Source organism: Diadema antillarum, unplaced genomic scaffold (genome assembly GCF_040938485.1).
Source record: "Diadema antillarum isolate AM-2024a unplaced genomic scaffold, OU_Dant_1.0 seq00001105_RagTag, whole genome shotgun sequence".
Classification (NCBI taxonomy): Eukaryota; Metazoa; Echinodermata; class Echinoidea; order Diadematoida; family Diadematidae; genus Diadema; species Diadema antillarum.
Genome location: NW_027271921.1, coordinates 770,620 through 791,161, shown reverse-complemented (window position 1 = coordinate 791,161; position 20,542 = coordinate 770,620). Strand labels below are relative to the sequence as shown.

Below are 20,542 nucleotides of genomic sequence, written 5' to 3'. Positions count from 1 at the left end.
GGAATCTCATTATAACCGAACTCGTTATAACCGATTCGTTCTGCCATAGGTTTACATGCAAAGGAAAACGGGACTGACGCGATCACCTCGTTATGAGCGGTTCCTCGTCATAACCGAACTCGTTATAACGGGGTTTCACTGTATAAACAAATTTCAGTTCAACAAACGCATTTCTTCATCCCGCAGATATTGATATATGAAGTGTCCAATGTGTCCTGAATAGTGCTATGTCTTTGTATTTCATTGCTTTTGCTCCTGTGGTATAACAAATGTCAATATAAGAAACACATATCCTCGTCACAAAGAGTTGTTTTAACATGAGTCTGGTGTATTGGGTGGGGAAACTGAAATTGCAGGTGATCACAGAAGTTATACTCACACAGGATGCATGGTGTATTGATTTTCCTGTCGGAAATATGACATTCAAGTAATACATAATGTACTTCTGCATGCAGTTAAGGGGTAGCTATGTTTCATTTAAGGAGGAATCATCAAGAAGCTACAAAGTGATTTAGAAAACAGTTACATGTATTGTGTCGAACGATTGCATTGTATTGGTCATTGCTGGAAGATGAACCGTTGTGATGCTCACAGTATTTCTGTTGCTATCTGTAGATTACATAGGATAGTACACTGTACATATCTATCATTACCTCTACCAAGGGAGGAGGTTATGTTTTTGTTACCGTTGGTTTGTTTGTTTGTTCATTTGTTTGTTTCTTTGTTTCTTTGTCCCTGTGCAAAATAACTCAAAAAGTAGTTAACGGATTGGGATGAAACTTGCAGGAATGGTTGAGAATGGCACAAGTAAAAAAACTATTAACTTTTGGTAGTGATCCGAGAAGTTTGTAGGAATTTATGAAAGATTTTTGATATTTTGGCAGGTAGGGTCAATGAACTTGGGAGTTCAGGCAGCGCGTATTTGAGGTTTGCATGCGCGCACTAAAGTGCGTGCTCTAGTTTCTGCTAGGGCGAGGCGCGCCGTGCAGCTGAGGGTTTGTGACGTAACAAAGGATTCTATATTGGAAAATCGGGCGACTTTCAGCACACAATGCTATACGTATGGGTGGAAATCACTGATATCTCTATGGAAGAACAAGATCAGTGGTGAAAATGAGCTGCATGCTTGGCGGAGGTCTGCGCTCTCAGAGTGCTTCTCTAGTTTCTCTTTTTTTTTCTCCCCCATTCCAATACAGTGCCATGGAATATGCTTACCAGTTGTTGTGTAATGTCTAGACTGTTTCATGCCAAACCTGTTGCAGCAAGAAGTAGATAACTACATGTACGTGGTTGTGTATATGTGCATGACTTCAGTTTTTATGCCTCCGCCACGAAGTGGTGCCGGAGGCATGATGTTTTCGGGTTGTCCGTCCGTCCGTCCGTAATGAATTTTGTGGACAGGGTAACTATCAAAACCTTCTGAGGTATCCTAATTAAACTTGGCATGTATGTGTATTAGGGGGTGAAGTTGTGCCTATCAACTTTGGGGTGCACATGTTCAAGGTCTAAGGTCAAAAGGTCAAGGTCAAATACATAAAATTTCACTATTTCCATCATATCTATGCAATGCCTGAAGATATTTTCTTGAAACTTAGTGTATACATAAATTACCCAATTAAGATTCTCTGGTGAAATTTTGGGTCATGAGGTCAAAGGTCAAAAGGTCAAGTAAAAATATTAAAACTTCACCTTTTTTCTTTGGACAGCACCTGTACCTTGGAAATTGTTCAAGGTACTGTATCTTCATGGAACATAGTATATATACATATACTGACTGGCAGTGATTATCTAGAGAATTTAGGGTTCATGGGGTCAAAGGTCAGGGGTCAAAGGTCAAGGGCAACACTTCAAAATTTTACTATTTCCCTCATGTTTATGCAATGCCAGTAGGATTATTTTTTTTTTACACTAGGTGTATGCATGTATAACCTAATAGAGATTCTCTGGAAAGTTTTTTTTTCTTTTGTTTTTGCCCCAAAGGTCAAAAGGTCAAAGATCAAGTGAAAGTGCTGAACTAAGTTTTTCCTCCATATCTTGGAAGTGGCTCAAGTTATCTTGAAATGTACTACATATTTATGCATGTTCTGCCTGACAGTGATTATCTTATTGATTTTAGGGTCAAGGGCCAGATGAAAATGGTAACAATTTACTATTCAATACAGAAATTGCACTTTTTCTCCATACCTTGAAAATTACTCAATGCATAAACGTATGAATGGGTGAAAGTCAAGTGAAAGTCCGTAAATCCCAAATACATGCTCTCCTATTCATCCAATTAAACCTAGGTCAAGGAAGGTCAACATTCAACACATTTGTGACAAACTTGTCATTTTAACATTTTGCCAATTTTGTGAAAATGTAATCACACATTGTCCACTCCTTATTTAGACCTATTAGGAGAATCATGCATCATGGCGGAGGCATACCAGTCGCCAGTTTAATTGTGTAAAATGCTGTTGTGGAACATGTTTTCCTTTCCTGCTACTGATTGTTAGCAAGGATGCCAGTAATTGGGTTTTGCCATCATTGCAATATACATGTAGTACACAACTGTTGATTCAGTTTGAAAGTGAGTTTAAAAGCTCACAAAGAGTAAGATTTACTGTGATATAATGTGACATATGGCAATAAGCTTACATCGCTTGGAGGAGTACGTCATGTACTGCACTAATCTGGAGCTATGTTATGTCGGAAAGATAACATGCACATATGTGTAGATGTACATTTACTTTATGTTGGCAATTTCCAAATTTGTTCTTTGTACTCTACCATAATTGACCTGACATCGTAACATTGTCCCATACATTTGGATCACATCACATAAAAGGAAAACAAAATCAAAACCAATTTCTTGAGGTTCTAGATGTGCAGTAGGCCTATATACAACTGTCATGGAAGTTGAATAATGGATTCCATCCACAGGTGGGACATTTTTGGAATTCCAAGTAAGATTAATAATTTGATCAGCATGAGATTTCACTCATTCATGATAATGCAAAATGAATGCATTGTATGAATGGTGTTGTTCTTTTTGTCTGTGACATTGTATCAAATCTATGTAAATACACATGTACAAATGTATAAATCTGTCAGTAGACATTTCCAAATATGTTTGCGCATACATAATAAATAAATGACTTTTCAGAAAGATGTGATGCTAAGTCATGTTTTCCTATTTTTCTGTCAATGAATATAGTACAGGGTGTTTGTTGGATGTATTAAAATGGCTTCAAAGTTGATTTTGCAGTGGGCATCCTTTTCATACTGTAGGGGTCTTGTATGGGATATGGTTTATTGTCAGTGTTACTTGATAATGATACAGTGGAATATCTCATATCTCAAACGCATGTGGCAATACATGCTGTGTGAAGATTGCTTCACATAACATGTACATGTATTGCCACAGAGATTTCATATTGAATGCCTCAGAAAAGAAATCTGTCGTAGCCAGAAGTCGATCTACATGTATAATTAATGCACTGTGTATCATCACCAAGTTACTCTTCCTCCTATGCGAAAGTTGTCTATTTAGTCTCTACAAGCAAGACAAGATTCTTCCAAATATGGCCTTCCCAAATAAATTTGATATCATTAGTGCACACTGAATTGAGAATACACGGTTGGCTAGGAATGCTGATGACGTACACCATGTTTCAAAATTACTTCACCTGGGCTGAAATTTCGTTTTGCAACGGAACAGGGGAATGATACCCAAATGCTCGTGGATTGAGTAAATTCAGCAATATTAGTAGAACACATGCAAAGTTTGAGGAAAATACATGTAGTGCCATTCTGGAGGGGGGCAGGGTATTTCATGAAGCGTTTTGTCCGACAAATTTGTTGCACAAATTTGCTTTCAGCCAATCAGATATTAGGATTTCAGTAGGTTATAACAGTTTGTTGGAAGAAATATCTGACAAAACAATATTTCTTCTAAATTTGAAGTTTCAGTGCTGCAATATATGAAAATGTAAAGAGAATTTAACATTTTTAAAGTTTACTTGCACTTGACTTGCCTCTTACCGTAATACACTGTATATGTCAACAACATTTCAAGGGAATTTATTGTAAAAGTACTTTTCATCATAAAAGAACGAAGATAGAAAAAGGTGCAAGTCTGCATGAGTGGAGTACATATACATGTACATGTACATGCCACAACCAGGGGAACATAAGTGTACCCTCATGTTGGGAAGCTTGTTAAAATAAATGTTACATATTTTATGATGTTATTTTACAATAAGCCAGTTAGGGGTTCCAGTTTGTGCATGAACAGAAGAGGTCATTTGTACCAACAGGGCATGTTGGTTTTTGAATTTACTTAGATAAGCATCTGTGATGTACTGATTATTCAAATAAATAATCCTTATGAATGATGCTTGCCAGCACATCCACCTGACAGCATATGTGGTATTCAACCATATCAATAATAATAAAAAAAAGAAGATTGTTAATACAATGTACATTCACTGCAAAATAATGAAATGGATGCTTTCCCCAGCATTATCCATTCTGGTCACCTGGTCTATGCAAGTATATCCTTTGTTTGAGCTTGATTGATGAATTCCATTATATGTTTCAGTGGGCAAGCCTATGCGTGATGTCGCTTTGTAAACGAGTGACGTGCCTAACCAAATGAGAAAAGAGAAAGGTCATTTGTACACATGAGCTAACTCAAACTGGCTTATTCATAACCAATGTGATGAAATAACTACACAGACACACACACCTATTTCTTATCTGTCATTGATTAGTCACTGACACTTGTTTTATTGTTACAATAGCTGACAAATTTCTTCAAAAGAAACTAATGTATGAAAAGTAAAAAGAAAAAATAGTGTAATATTTCTTGATATGAACTAAATCTGTCATGTCATTTAATTACATCAAGCATGTATAGTGCACAGTCTAGGATGAATCATCGCTTAACTTTCAAACTGAAACTAACAGTCTTCTGCAATGTATAGAAAATGATGTAGTTCTTGTCTGATTAAGCCGAGATTCTACATTTGAAGCACACACATGACATTTACAATTGTTAAATAAATGCACTTTTGGCATTTGTTCCACACGTCTGGACTCGTAAAAGGAAGAGAATCGGTCAAGAAGGAAGAATTTTGCTGAGATTTTCATTTACTCTGCAGTAATAACTCTACTACAATATGTTACTACATGTAGAAGATAGGCATAGCTACAAAGAAATATTTAATTTAGATTAAATTCTCTCCATATCGGTAAAAACTGTATGCAACTCTCATAAATATCAAATTATATAGAAGTCTTTATCATAAATATAAGCTACCATTATCAACAAAGACACATAAATTGTCATGTTGAATATCCAATTCTGAGGAAAAAAATATGGCGCATCATTGTCAATTCCCATTTAACACACGCTGTTTTATACTCCCCCCCAAAAATTTGCCGTTTCCATATGAACCAAACACTGAATAGTATGCAAAAGCCAAAATTCAAATTCACAGGACTTGATTTCGGTAGATGGAAACAATATTGATGGTAATAAAGCTGAGCAAATTCAGATAGCATTAGTAATATTCAGCCTGCAATTCAAGGATAATTTCACTATAAGAAGTTTACATGACTCGACAATATGAAAGCTGTTCTATTCAACAGATTTTACATTTTAGTTAATGCTTGGGTTTATTTCAGTGAAACATTTTTTTTTTTCTTTGACCAAAACTTGTGCCAAAAACAATTGGACAATCGGGACTGACCAGAAGCTTCTGAATAAAAGAACTAATTTATCAAAATGAAAAATCTTTGATGAGCCCAACATATCAGAAACTGCACATTATCAGATGTTGGAATGATGTTATCTTTTTTCCCCACATAATTTATCAGACATAAAATGACATCATTGTCATATTGCATCAATGAGAGACAATTTGTAACTTTTGGTCAAGCAGAAATTTGTTATTTTTTTCTGTAAGAATAAAGCAATTGTGCTTATTTCATTACATAGTCACAGCAATGAAAGACACCAAATTTTCAATTATGAAGAATTACTCTCACAGTGTTTTCATAATTTGTAAAGCATATTTCTATGTACACATTCATCACAATTATTTTAATCTCTTTAATCATATTATATCAACTGGAAATATACAATCATCACTGTTGTCTACAATACATACTTCAGATAACACACAAGAACACTTCATTTTAACAAAGATCGGTATGGAACAGGTAAATGTCCCTTTTCCACTCGATCAGTTTTGCTTCTTTTTGTCTTTTTTAAATAGATATTTTCTCCAAGCTTTAATCATTGTAAATTAAGCTTTACCAATTACAGTACACTTTTTTTTTTTTTGGGGGGGGGGGGGGGTGGGTGGTGGTTGCTTTCTTGTCTGTTTCTTGCCAAGAAATGAAATAACATTGCCATAATCAATTTCCTGAACAAACAATGATGGTAAACTGTGCATACCAAAACGATGTGAAATGTTAAATCCAAGACAAGCAGTATGGATGTGAACAGCATCTGATCAAGGATGACAAACTACCCTGTTTCTGATACATGCAAACATGTGTCATATGGCCTCTTCCTTCCTGATTGGCCATTATCTGTCACATGACACTAAGGACAATGGAAGGTGCTTACCAGAGAATCACACAAAAAAAGAAGAAGACAGAATTAGGCACTGATTGAAGAGTGAATTTCTGTTATGACTATGCTCTCATGACCAACATTTGTCCATGTTGCATAACTTGTAGGATGGATGTGTTTACAAACAAAATAACAACGACTAAGTCAAGTTTGCTATTTTCAGATAATCAAAAGAGAAAGACATGTCAAATTTAGCTTTAACTTCCAGCTGGGTTTGGTTCAGTGGTCAAAACTGAATCAATTTCTTTTAGCTTACACTATAGTAAGGTTAGGGTATCTCTTAGTGACCTCATGATACAACCAATACCTTTCATATTCCAATGCAGCTCTGACTGTTAATGGAATGTTGAAACATGTTAACCTAATGGATCATCATCTGAAGTCTAAATGTATCATTATCTGGAGTCTAAATGTTTTCAAACAATCACAACTCCTGTACCTCTATTGTTCTCGCCTTCACACACACTAAATATCCACTAACAAGAACACCTCAATATAAAGTCTTTGTGTTGCTTCAGAGTTGATGGTTTGTTGATCAGCGGAGTCTCAACTCACTACCATGTTGGCATGAATCAGCAACTAGCTGAATGATGCAGTGCACTGTTGTATACAATAACTGTCGACCACATATCCAATCAAATGGCCAACACTTTGATCAGTAGCATGTTTCCCACATGTTTTGGTCACAAAGAACATTGCATTATGACTGTACCATGAGATTCTATTGGAAGACCATGATTCTGATTCACTGGCCTCACCATCTTTTGCACGTACACGTGTATGCGTCAGGCCTTGTGAATTATGGTAACAAGCATTCACAAAATGGAGCTAAGCTCAAAGATCATTACAAGATATCTTTCTGTTTTTCTCCTGGTCTTCCCATTCTGATGATCAAGTAACTGCATGCTTAGCCTTCCTTCAGCGAGTCTGAAAGTAACTACGTGTATATTTAAAAGTGAACATTACTGCAAGTCACACAGTTAAGAATGATGATGTAAATTCTATATAAAAACCAGTCAAACTTCTTCGTTGAGCCATCAATAGTGAGATTTAGACCTGCAATGCGAATGCTAAGATGACACAGTGTCCGAGGTTGGTAAGACAGTAACAACTGTCTTTCGCATGTGCAGAAAACTTTTTTTTTGCCTAATTAGCGTCGTCTTAGCGTTAAAGTTGCAGATCTAATTAACGCTCGATAATCATATGACTGAGGACCTGTGCCCACTCTGCTCTTCCTAACTTCCTGCATATGCTCACATTGACTTGTGACTCTACTGGCTACGGTGCAAACTTTTCTTAATTCTTCCGATTCTTTCTCAACATATACACAGACATGTGAGGGCAGCATAATAGTACAGGCACACATGTTTTTCACATGGAATTCAACTCATTACCTACAAACATATACAAATATGTAAATGACATCATATATATTGAGTCAGGACAGCATACTTGTCACATACACTTTACATATCATTCCCAGTGGGTGTAGCACAAAATTAAAAATGATACTTTTAAAATATCGATCTGAGGTTATCTCACAGTAGAGACAAGTCTTTGGAAATAACTCTTGTTGCTTGAATGTGTTGCACATTGACATTTATAAAATGCCTCGCACTGATCTGGCTTCAATCTGGTCTTCTCTCTAGGTTTCAAGCTTTTTTTTTCTTGGCAGTAAAAATGACTGCATAAACAGGTCCCACAAGACCAAGGGAGTCATGAAGACTATTCTTTGATGCATTGTAAGGCACTGGTCTGGAGGTTGTCAACCTTGCATTCCAAATAATTCCATTCTGGCACAACTCATCAAATGAGATGCATAGATTTTTGGTAATTTCGACTGTTGCCTTGGATTTTGTGGAATGCTGCATGTGGTAACTTTAACAACAAGTTGGGGCATTGGCCCTTTGTAATTCTTTTTTTTAAACTATCTGTTTTGTTTTTGTTTTTGTGTTTTTGGTTATCAAGGCAACCACTAACGACTGACATGAAATGCATCTCTTCCATTCATATAAGTACAGTCTGCCCTCTGTTATCCGGCCATATCAGGACCAGCGTCCATACAGATAACGCGAATCGGCCGGATATGAGATTAACAATGATTATGTACGTTTACATGTAGCTGCTAACCCAGTGGTAGCAAGGTAGGTAGCATACACTGCAACAAAGGTGTAATCTTTGCTAGCCTACTTAAAATTACATTCATTTTTTTTTAATGGAAATTGAAACAATTAATGTAAAATTTGGAATATGTTTCTGCCAGGAGGTAAATTGTATGAGTTTTGTATGAGTTTTAATTGAGTTTTATTAAATCACTTTCTTTCTTTCTTTCGTCTTCACTGCATGAACACATCCGGATAAGAGATGGCTGGATAACCACGATCCGACTGTAATGCCAATTCAATGTTTTGCTCCAGAGAATATGCTTTAGGCACTACACACATTATAAAAAAGAAATATGGAAAAAGATTGATAGATGCTAATTACATCACATATAAATGATGCTACGAAATGAACGTACAAAATTGATGGTGACATGCCATGTATAAATTTTCAGTGAGAATGTTGTTTTTTGTTTCATAGATGTAATGTTTGATACCGCTGAATATTTTTGCACGATTAATATGAGAATACTGGAAGGAGGGCGGGGCTTGAAGATGTCGCATCACATGATGATCTGAGGATCGGACACCGACTGGCTAATGGACTTGTGCGGTAGAATGCGGCCTCCGTTGATGTACAGTTCGTCCTTTACTGTCACATCCTCTCCAAGCACGGACACGTTTTCCATACGCACCTACGCAGAAAGCAAAGAATGTGAGAGAACAGTGACAGGAAGAGATGTGGAAGAACAGAAAGAGAAGATAGACAGATGGAAGAGATGAAAAAGAAAGAAAAAGAAACAAACACAAGTTTGAAAAGGGTGGGAAGGGGGAAAGGGAGACAGGGGTTCAGAAAAGAGAGAGAAAGGGGAGAGAGAGTGTAAAGAGTGTCAAATACATGTTGTATCTCAGACAGATTTTGACACAATGACATCACCCCATTTAAAACACATTCTTCTCCACACTTCTCTGAGTCAACTAGAGTGCCATTTCAGGTCATGTTAAAATGGACTTAAATGAAACGAGTAGAGTACGATGAACAGAATGATTAACGTGTTATCAAAACTGGTTAAAAAAAAATCATGACAGTCACGGAACGTTAAAATTTTACTTTTTTTCCCCAAAAAGATGCAAAAAAGGGAATAATATACTGTATACACCGAATATTTTGCAAAGTTTTTATTTTTCGTGAATTTTGCGAGTTGGGTGCTATTCACGAAATTAGAGACGAGAAAATATTGACTGCGATCCCGTCATTCATTAATGTGCACACATACAATTCTCCATTCAGTACTGCGCCCATCAATTGCAAATTTAACCACTTGCGAAATTGTCGGGAAGTCCTAATTCGCGAAAAATTACACTCGCTAAAAATATATAGCGTATACAGTAATCACCACACAACTCTTCCATTATTTTGGAGACAAAAGAATAATTGAAGACCATGTATCTGGATTGGCAACTGTAACCTCTTTCCTCATAAAATTCATCTTTGCTAAGTTATTACAAGACCAAAATAACTGGAGCTCTAGCATTCCTCAAATAGTTCCACACACAAAGTGACTGCAGTATAAAAAAGCACCTTTTGGCAGGTTCATTATACAGTGTAGGAGGTTTTGTCATGCTACTAGCACGGCCCCAGACAGACAGACATACCCATACACACGGCATATTTTGTTCACTTTACACCACCATGTAAATACAACATAATTAGTGTTATGGTGAAAAAAGGTGTGGGTAGTGTAATCATAGCTCCAGATTATTTGCAATAAAGCAGAGGGAACCACGAATAGATCAGTTAAGGAGGTGACCACTTGCAATGCTTCATGGTGTATATTACAACAGGTGCACAGTGAACACACCTTGATCAGGCACAGCTGCTGAATGACAGGCATACTGTTTCATCTTGCATATTTACATAATTACAAAATCAAACATGAGACAACCTGCCTTTCTTGCAAGTGTTACTAATGACGGACACCCCCCTTCATATCCGTCATTCAGTGAGTCTTCTCTGAAATGCTGGTTTATGACAACACAGGCGTAGTTTTAGAATGAAAATTAACTTCTACACACAACTTTGCTCTCTGCTCATTGCTCTCTATGGTGAAATCATGTGGACATACAATTGAAATGAAACATAACTAAAAAAAAATGAAGACTATGTACACTGTACATCTAAAATTATTACTATGAATACAGGTGCATGGGACTAAAGAAGACTGCTCTTCATATACCACAAATAAACTGAAATGAAAGTGAATGGCAATAAAAACAGCCCAATGCTTTTCACCAAATATAAATGACCCCAACTAACTGCTGTTGGTTCCTGAATCTTTTCCAGTCCAGGAAAGCCTGAAACTCGCTATTCTCATGCTGGTGTCTCGGCAAAAAGTGTTCCATGACTCACCCACTGTCCTATACAGCACTTCCATCCCAGGATGGAGGACTGGATCCAAGCATGTGACTTGATGACGGTGTCCCTCAGGACGGTGCTCCGCTTGATGCACACCCCATCCTGAATCGTCACACCTGGCCCAACCACAACGTTGGGACCTATCCTGCAGTTGGCACCAATTTTAGCGCTGGGGTCCTGTACAGAGAGAGAATAGGAGAGAAGCGAATCTCAGTGGAGTTATACAGAGTTATCAAGACATTTATGCCATCCCTTAACGTGATGAGAGCCTAAGAAGATTGACATAGAAATACAGGAAATATGAGACCTAGAAAAAAAAAATATCAGAGAATAGAAAATGAGGGAATGTTACAGGGCTGATCTAGATACAGGAACAGAGACAAGAGGAGGGAAAAACAAAAGAAAAGTATGGCAGCATGTAAAGAATTTTTTTTTTTCAAGGAAACATAAAGAAACCCTGAAATAACAATGATGGAATGAAACCAAAGATACGAAAAAAAAAGTGAGACAACTAAGACACGAGTCATGGACACTATCAACACACATTCTACATGAATGTGGGACACTATAAAGTACAATCAACATCTGATTAGAATTTTTATACCTGGTACTTGAATTACCTGATTTCCAACTGGATTCCATCACTTTATTTTTGTAAAAATTGCAAAAGAATGCATAATTTTTTAAAAATCTTTTCATACAATAAAAACAATTTACTTATCCATTCTAAAGTGTTTTAAAGACCGATAGAAATTACCTACTATTTCATGACATTAAAAAAAAAATCAAGCATTACACGTTCATGCTACCGCAACAAAATAAATACATTTCATGGAGGCAGGAAGCACTGTCACATAACTCACCACAAGCACATTTCCAACAACACCTGGTCCTGTGTACAACCTCTCTGGGTGTTTCTGTTTGATGGACGTAAGGTAGAGGCACATGCCAATCAGGAAGTCCTTAGGCTGACCAACGTCCATCCAAAATCCTTGATATCAAACAAATAATTCTGATTTATTAGACCCACAAGAAATGCAAATGGCGAAATGTTTGCAATTTTGAGCAATCATGAACAATAAATAAAATTAAATATGCAGATATTTGAAATTACATAGAACAAGTAGAATCATATGAAAGATTCTTGTGGTGGTCACATTAAACTACAAAAAAAAGTGCCCATTACATGCATTATAATAAATTTAAAAAAAAGTGTGCATTGTAATGTCCAGAAAAATGAAGCTAAAATCATGTAAAGAAATCATTGTCATCTATGTGTAGGCAACAATGTGCAATACTAGTACTACACATTAACTATCACATTTATTGTGTAATTAGAATGTAAGTATAATCTATTTCTGTTGTCTTTAAAAGCTAGTTCAAGTGATTAACTGAACAAAAGCAGTCTTTGACAGTTGACCTTGAAATATCTCAAATTCACCCTTTCTTTTTATCAATATAAATGCAATACTGACAAGTGCTTTAACTCCCCACCCCCCCCCCCAAAAAAAAAAACCCAACCAAACAAACAAAAAACACCCCACATTTTTGCAACCAAAGTGTTTTTTTTTCATGTATTTCTCACCTTGTAGTTCCATTGCATACAACTGCCCATCTTCTGCCATGTGAGGGAAGACTTCTTTCTCAATGGAGGTTGGTTTTAACTATTAGATAGAAAAAATATAGTACAAGCAATATTTCACTTTTTCTTGTAGGTCTATCAAATGACCTGGTTTACTAAGATATTCAATTCTATGTGGACCTGTGTCAGTAAGGTTGTCTTGTTGCATTACATTCTTACATCAAAACATTGGCCTGTAACTGATGCTAGTCTGCTAATACTCCCTTCATACTAACACTACTTCTACTAAAAAATACTACTTAAATGAGGGAGTAATATCCTAAATACAAATGATTTTCACAAATATCGATTTTTTTTTAATGATACTTTTGCCATTACATGTACATAGCAAACTAATAGGTAATATCAATACTATTGAATCTGCGCATATGTTACGTTATAGTGCTTTCATTTACACGGTTTGCAAATACTATGAATGGAAATAAGTCTTGCCTGGTATGAAAGTTACCCTGTCTTACCTGTATTCTATCCAACACACCAGCATTGAAAATATAGAGGCCTGCATTGATTTTGTTTGACACAAAGACAGGTGGTTTCTCCACAAAACGCTCAATCTGCCCCGTTGAGTTGTACACAACAACACCATACTTGGACGGTTCTTCGACTTTCGTGACCTGCAGCAAACAATGCAGAATGCAAAGGACAAGTTAAGAAGCTGCCACTCCAGAAACATGTAATATCAAAAGGAGTCAGAAGATTGAAATAATTAACTCTTGTATGCATCACATGTAGACCAAGATGAATGACATTGACAAATAGGCTTGTGGGAGAAAGAAGTTTAAAGCAGGACTTTGCTCTCTACTTGAAACTGATGCCACAAATCTATCAAAATTGCTACCAAAGTGACATTTTGTTCAGCTGTATGCACCTTTACAGTGAAAATGCACTTTTACAGAGAAAAAGTCAGACTTTGAATTAAAATCTCACCATTGATTTGTTGGAAATAATGCTGTCATCTCACCGAGCTCCTTTTATCTTCTTTTATTCCTTCACTGGTTTCTGTGTAATCATAGTTATGGGTATCTGGAATAATTTTTAGTAAGTTCATTTCCCCAGCAGTTAAAGTTAACTCTGCGGAAGTCAACCTTAATGGGACTGAGGGAAACGTATTGTCTTAGGTGATGTCCAACTTCTGCGTGTACAGAATAATACGCAAGGCTTTGAATGTAGATCAGGACTTTTTATTTTTATCAGCCTAGCTATGTGCCATTGACTAACATTGAGTTGACTGTATATGCATATTAGAATATAGCACATATCCTTGGATATTAACATTTTAGCAACAAGTTTATCACCTGTATTCATGTAGACAGTAAAACAAGCAAGAGAAGTTTTAATAATACAACAAATATCCTACTTAGCAAACACTCACCACTATGGTCCCCTCTTTGCCATGTGCTCTATGGTAAGCCAGCATCTGAGAGAAGGGAAACTCACAACTAATGTCGCTGTTTAGAACAAAGAATGGTTCATTGTCCTCTCGTAGGATGTCACGCGCCAGAGCAAGGGGTCCAGCTGTGAGGAAAACAATAGCAGTTACACCAATACACCTATTGAGCATACAAGCACTGACACGAATTTGACACATCACAGTGCTCACCACAGAGCTCATGTTGTAGGGATTACTAATCACTGTACTACCCACACAGCCTAACTATTGTACATTGTGTTTTTTTGTGTTGCTGTTTTCTTTTTTTTTATAAAGGACATAAATAGATTAGTAAACAAAAAGATGAGAATAAAATCTAAATGCTTGTGTCACAGTCACTGTGATATATGCTATTTAAATTATCCACTATGTCTGAGCCCTGCCATTCATTTTGTTGTTCTTCTTTTATCTTTGCATAGCCACATAACCATAATTCTACACCTGAGTCATGAGGGACATCTGGGGTCAAACACCCGGTCCAAAGATGTACACAATACGCAGAATTGAAACCACAGATGACCACTTTGTAAGGGTCGTGAGCCTTATCCACTACACCACAGCATTCTCATGTGCTGTTGACTAGATTCCAACATACGCTCATTCCTTTTGTTCTCCAAGAAGAAAAAAATCAACCACATCACTACTCTCTAGCAAGAAAAAAAAAATTAAAAAAAAAATTAAAAAATAAATAAATACAAAAATTATTAGTGCACACCAGGTCTTATGTGAACAGCTAATCTTCATGCTTATCTGAGCATCACTTTAGGCAACTAGATAAAAAGAGCAGTCAAAATGGACAGAAAAGTGTTTAATAAATGAAGCAATGTATAATTCTAGTCAATGCATTCATCAGTAAGTAAACTGCTGGAGAGAGATGACAATCACAAGCAATCTTACCTGTCCCCAGTGGCTCCTTCTCATGTGACATTGTGATTTTGATTCCAAGCTGCAAATCAAAACACAAGAGATCAAATGGACTTCAATTGTCTTCACTGATTGGGTGTCAGAAAATGATAACATTGCATGTACAAATGGCAAAGCAATATGATACATAGAGGCTAAACATCATTCTGCCAATTTTGAAAACAACATGTTTAAAATTAAAAATGATTGAAAACTTTCACCTGAAATTGCTTTCCTGCTTGCAGACATACTCATATCTCATGTATTGCATTGTAATGTGACACTATAAGTACAATGAGGATATATTCTTTATCGGAGAGCTGAAACTCTCAAAAAGTGAAGTAGATCCATGTGATAGGAAGGCAGGTACATGTATATTGCACCCCACGCAACAACAAATATGCATGCACATCAACACTATGAACACTTTAAAGCAAATCTCACCCTTTGCTCTTGTGCTTTGAGTTCATTTTCCAGCATCTCCGCCCTGTAACTGACTGCAAGTACCACTTCCTTCACACCAACCTGCAAATTGTAACATTTTACATTAGGTGCTACAGTAGATGACAAACCACAAAGTATTATATGAATCTATTCTGAAAATCACAATACTGTCTAATACAATTTCAATCTAAGGATTATGGGTGCTTTTGATAGGCATTTTCATCCAAACACATATTATCTAGATAAGATTACATAATGGTAAATGCATTGCTAATAATTGCTTATAATTAGGAAATAGAATGTGCCTTACAAATAAGAAGGAAAATCTTGCCCAGTTTTTATAACTTTATCATAACTGGATATCTTTTCACCACGGACTTTGGAAGCAGTCAAATACATGTTTCCAAGGTAGCATTTGGGAAGCAAGTACTGTAATTTCTTTTTACATATTCCATTTGTGTTATGGGAACTGTAATTACTTCAAACTGCAATGTACCCCAACATGTCTATGTCATAGGCAAAAAAAAAAAAATGAAAAACATTTTTTTAAAAAGTTGATGATTTGGGGTCAATTCTTTCCAATGCCCCATGGAAGAGTGGTAATGTAAGATTGCTGCCTGTATTCAGGTGTATCTGACTGGCATATTTGCTTACTGTTGAGTGAAACCAGACAGAGCGAGTGACTCCAAAGCAGGCCAGCCAATATTCTATTTGAATTTTCAAGGAAATTTGTGAAGTCCAGACTAGTGACTGCATTCAAATTCATTCCCCTTTTAACTACTAATTTGCATAACTTACCTCAGCCAATGCCTCTACTTGATGCAACAACATGGGTTTGTTGCAAAATTCAACAAGTGGCTTGGGTCTACTCAAGGTCAGAGGTCGCAACCGTGTTCCATATCCACCTACTAGGATGAGAGCCTTCATGATGACAGATTTTCAATTACGACTGCAATGCAAGCAAAGTATAGGAAACAGAGTTATTCAAACTGAGCAAGTGCGTAAAAAAAGTTTACTCCAAGTATGTGTCATTAGCAATCATGAGCTGATTTACAAGTCCTAATAGTAGTAGTTGAAGTTCACTGCATTGGCTAAGTCACTCCAAAATGTTCAAGTGAAATGAGTCTAGCAGTATGACCATGAAAAGTCGGGTTTAAAGCCAAATGCCTTTGATGATGCTTATAAATCTAACTGTATCACTGAATATGAATGAGTCTTTATGGCATTCCCACAATCACACACACAAGCATAGTGCACTCAGCTCAGACTGTAAACACTAGCATTTGAATTGTACCTTGCTCACTACTAATGCTGTAAATGACAGAGTAATTTTGAAGAGAGGGATAGATTGAAGGAGATGTATGAAATAAGCCCATTTATCTTCTTCAATGATGCCCAAAAAGTAATGTGAGAAGTAACAGTAATAATCCAACGGATGAAGTTTTGTTAAATATATCAAGTCAGGTCAAATTGAAGAGCAGAGGGAACAGTCAAGTTCTTGTCCATGTCATGCAAATAGGATCCAGATCGGATGTGGAACTTGTGACCATGTAGCCGTAGGGCCTACCTGTAATTGGCTTAATAACCTGAATTATGATCTATGAATATCCTATAGATCATGATGGCAGAACTGATTTTGTATTGTTCTTTGATCACTTCTGCCTGCAGCTAGCTGTCACTAACCACACTGTCACGAGATTTCTACTTCACATGCTTCAATTCTAGTGTCACGGCGGCGACATACACGAGTCACGACCTAGCTTGTCTTGATCGACTCAGTCGTGACTAAAATTTACCGGTTAGAGCATGCGAGTGCGAGTTGGAGTGGTGACTGTGATTGTCATCATGAGGCGTCATAAGAACAACTCATTTAGTTGTTAATGTTGGCATACTCATGAAATAGGCCCCACAACTGCGTGTCCGTACTAATACTACGGCGGCTCGCCTATTTATACTCATGAATTCAGCCCCACCGTATGGCGTTCATCGGTAGGTAAGCACGGCGGTGGGGCTTCCTTCCACAGTATACTCGTGAATGCGGCCCCACCAAACGGCGTTTACGCGAAATTGATACAGCGGTGGGGCCGATTTCCACAGCATAGCATCTTTCGTCCTCCCTTTCTTCTCGGAAGGACTCCCTAATGTCCCTCGACTAATTTAACGGCCAATTTAACCATAAATACGACCCTACCTAACCCTAAACCCTAAGTAACCCTAATGCACGGGTGCACGCGCACTGTTTCACGATTCTGCCTTAATGTTAATGCAGGGATGCCAAGTTCAAAAAAAAAAAAAATTATGAGTGAGATTTTCATGACTCGGCATCTCGGCATGCGAATGTGCACGCGAGCGAGGGTGTGGGAGGGGTTTGCCCCCCTGTGCTTGTGGCCTCCCACGGTCACAGGGAGCTTTTTAAATTATTAGCTCTTGATGGTGCGATCAGGTGCATTTATAAGCGACTATTTTTTACTTATTTTGACAGACAAAAGGGAAATATACCTTCAATTGCAACTATCACTTTAATCTTTTCAGCTATGCTCATTATTATAGGCCCACGCTAAGTAAGTAAGTTGCAGACTTCGCCCGATGCGTGAGAAAAATGGGTGTCATGCGTGAGATCGTGAGATGGCCCCTAAATGCTTGAGTCTCACGCAGAATGAGTGAGACTTGGTAGCTCTGTTAATGCTAGGCACAGTGCGTCAGCATATATAAACTTAGAGCAGCATTTATCGTTATAAACATGACAGACCCGCAACTTCCGCGGCATCTTCATTACACAAACTCAATTAATAATACGTGGGACTGAGCTTATCCACACATTGATCGACGATGAAAAATATTCACCTTTCCAACGCTACCCAAGGCACGATTTCTGACGCGCAGAAATAACTGGCATTCGTTCATTCAGTGATCCTATGTATGTAAAAAGAGCTAATATCTAGCAATATAATAGGTCTACTAGTATGAAATTCGCTCACCTCAGCTGAGCAAGACCAGCGGCCAAGGACAAGGTGACGCAAGCTTTCCCGAGACTTGACGACGTGGCGCCGCTTCTTCTTCTCAGATTCTTCCACCAGCTTCAAAACTTTGCACGCTGCTACTGCTCCTATCGGATGAGTCCATTATGAAATAAAGGTATTCCACATTTCTGTGTTTGTCAAAAACAGCCAAAAAAACTAAGCCAATTATTTTGTTTCAACATGAAAATGAAGAGAACATATCTACTTAATCATAATGTTAACAGAAGCTCTCATATTCATTTTAGTTATATCTTATTTATTCTAAGCGTATAGCTGTCATTTCATGATATCCGTATTTGTCTCCCTATCTATTTAGAATGGAAGATACGTATCGATAAACATGTGACTTCAGTGTGGGGGAAACCATCCAAGTGTTTGTCCTTTTTTCAAGGCAGCCGCTTCTCAAAATAATAGGACAATGTACTGTACGTGTACGTAGTATTAATCGTTTTGTATGCAAAACACTCAGTATGATGCCCCTCCCACCTTTAAAGGGATACTAGAGTTTTGGTTGAGATGTGGGCTTCAGGTTTCCAACATTTTTGATGATAATTTTTTTTTTTTTTTTGTGATGATAAGAATCCTCATATGAAAATAGTATGAAAAAAACATAATTCTAAAGTGAATTCAAAGTTTAATTGATGAAAATTGGTTTTGAAATGGCTGACGGAGATATCCCAAACAGAATGATCGTAATACTCACAGTAAAAGGCGGGACCCATCTTTTCTTATCTTTTATTACGATCGCTTTGCTTTCGAATGATTACATGTACTTTGTTTTTGGATATCTCAGCTATTTAAAAACTGATTTTCATCAAATAAAGTTTGAATTCCTCTTAGAATTGTATGCTCTAGAACATTTCAAAAAGTTTAAAATTTCAACAATCTCGCAAAAAGTTAAAAGCTGACTCCTCACCTCAACCAATGCTATATCATCCCTTTAACGTGCTCGAAGACTGGCTTGTGGACCACCCCGGCGTATATACCAACTTCTATTGTTGAATAGGGCCTAGATACTAATAGTAAGTTTCAGAGGTAAGATAGAAAAAAAAAGTTTTTGAATTAAACGTAGTTTGACCGTCAAGACTATTTATTTGTTTGTTTGTTTGTTTGTTTGTTTGTTTGTTTTTTGCAACACTGTTCGTGGCAGCTTGCTGGAATGTACGCCCATGCAGTTATAAAGCGCTAAGCTGCCAGTTGGCATTCTCCCCTTTCACAGATGAGAAAAACACGTACAATACCAATTATACACACACATACAAAATTACGGTGGCCCACAAGTTATTCTCCCCTTTTCTGGATGATAAAGGCACGTAAAAACAATGTAAGCTTACACGCTCACAAGATTTGTATAAAAAACAAAACTGTAGTGGCCCGACAGCTATTTCAATAGTTCAATAGTTTATTTATTTCCATCATCACAAAGAAAAGAAAAGAAAAAGTTGACATAATCCAAAGTGATACAATTTTTTTTTCATTTCTCTTACACTCGTCCGATAAAGGAGTTTTTTTTTCAATACAATATAAATTATACACGAATGATGTCGTAAAAAAGAAACAATGCACTTTGTCATGGCAACAAAAATAGTAAATAATCACAATGATGGAAAACAGTGTTCCACTAAAAAAGCCACGCTTGTAAAACGTGGAACACTGGTGCCCCCTGGCCACACCACCGCTTATGTTAAGCCCTGATTATACACTAAAGGCCTATAAGTGTACCTGTCACATAAATATTTCAAGTAGCCCCCTTGCACCATCCCAAAGCCCAGTCCCCCCCCCCCCGATCCTGAAGGAAAGCAAAATGGATAGTTACGCGTATAGTATAATCCTTTCACTCCATTTTAAGTCACATGTATTATTTTATGTACAATAATCTCTTCTAAAGATGAATATCGAAGAAAAAAAATCAACAACTGATATGTTCTGATCTATAGCCATTACATGAAAAAGAAGAGTAT

General features: G+C 37.0%; 1 protein-coding gene across 1 annotated transcript; it reads right to left on the bottom strand.

The window, feature by feature from the left end:
- Positions 1 to 8,564: 8,564 nt before the first annotated feature.
- LOC139743761 (mannose-1-phosphate guanylyltransferase catalytic subunit beta-like) lies at positions 8,565 to 18,628 on the bottom strand. Its single transcript, XM_071654213.1, has 10 exons — positions 18,540 to 18,628; positions 16,360 to 16,510; positions 15,562 to 15,642; positions 15,112 to 15,160; positions 14,158 to 14,300; positions 13,244 to 13,399; positions 12,729 to 12,807; positions 12,007 to 12,134; positions 11,138 to 11,320; positions 8,565 to 9,422 (listed from the first exon to the last, which is right to left on the bottom strand). The coding sequence occupies exons 2-10, from the start codon at positions 16,486 to 16,488 to the stop codon at positions 9,291 to 9,293; spliced, it is 1,080 nt and encodes a 359-aa protein (XP_071510314.1). The 5' UTR covers positions 16,489 to 16,510; positions 18,540 to 18,628; the 3' UTR covers positions 8,565 to 9,290.
- Between the last annotated feature and the right edge of the window lie 1,914 nt (positions 18,629 to 20,542).

Excerpts from the sequence above, each read along its gene's own strand:
- LOC139743761 (XM_071654213.1), bottom strand. The coding sequence starts at position 16,488 with ATGAAGGCTCTCATCCTAGTAGGTGGATATGGAACACGGTTGCGACCT. Across the intron at positions 14,301-15,111 it reads GAAGGAGCCACTGGGGACAG|CTGGACCCCTTGCTCTGGCG; the intron begins GTAAGATTGCTT and ends TTTTCCTCACAG. Across the intron at positions 11,321-12,006 it reads TTGTTGGAAATGTGCTTGTG|GACCCCAGCGCTAAAATTGG; the intron begins GTGAGTTATGTG and ends CTCTCTGTACAG.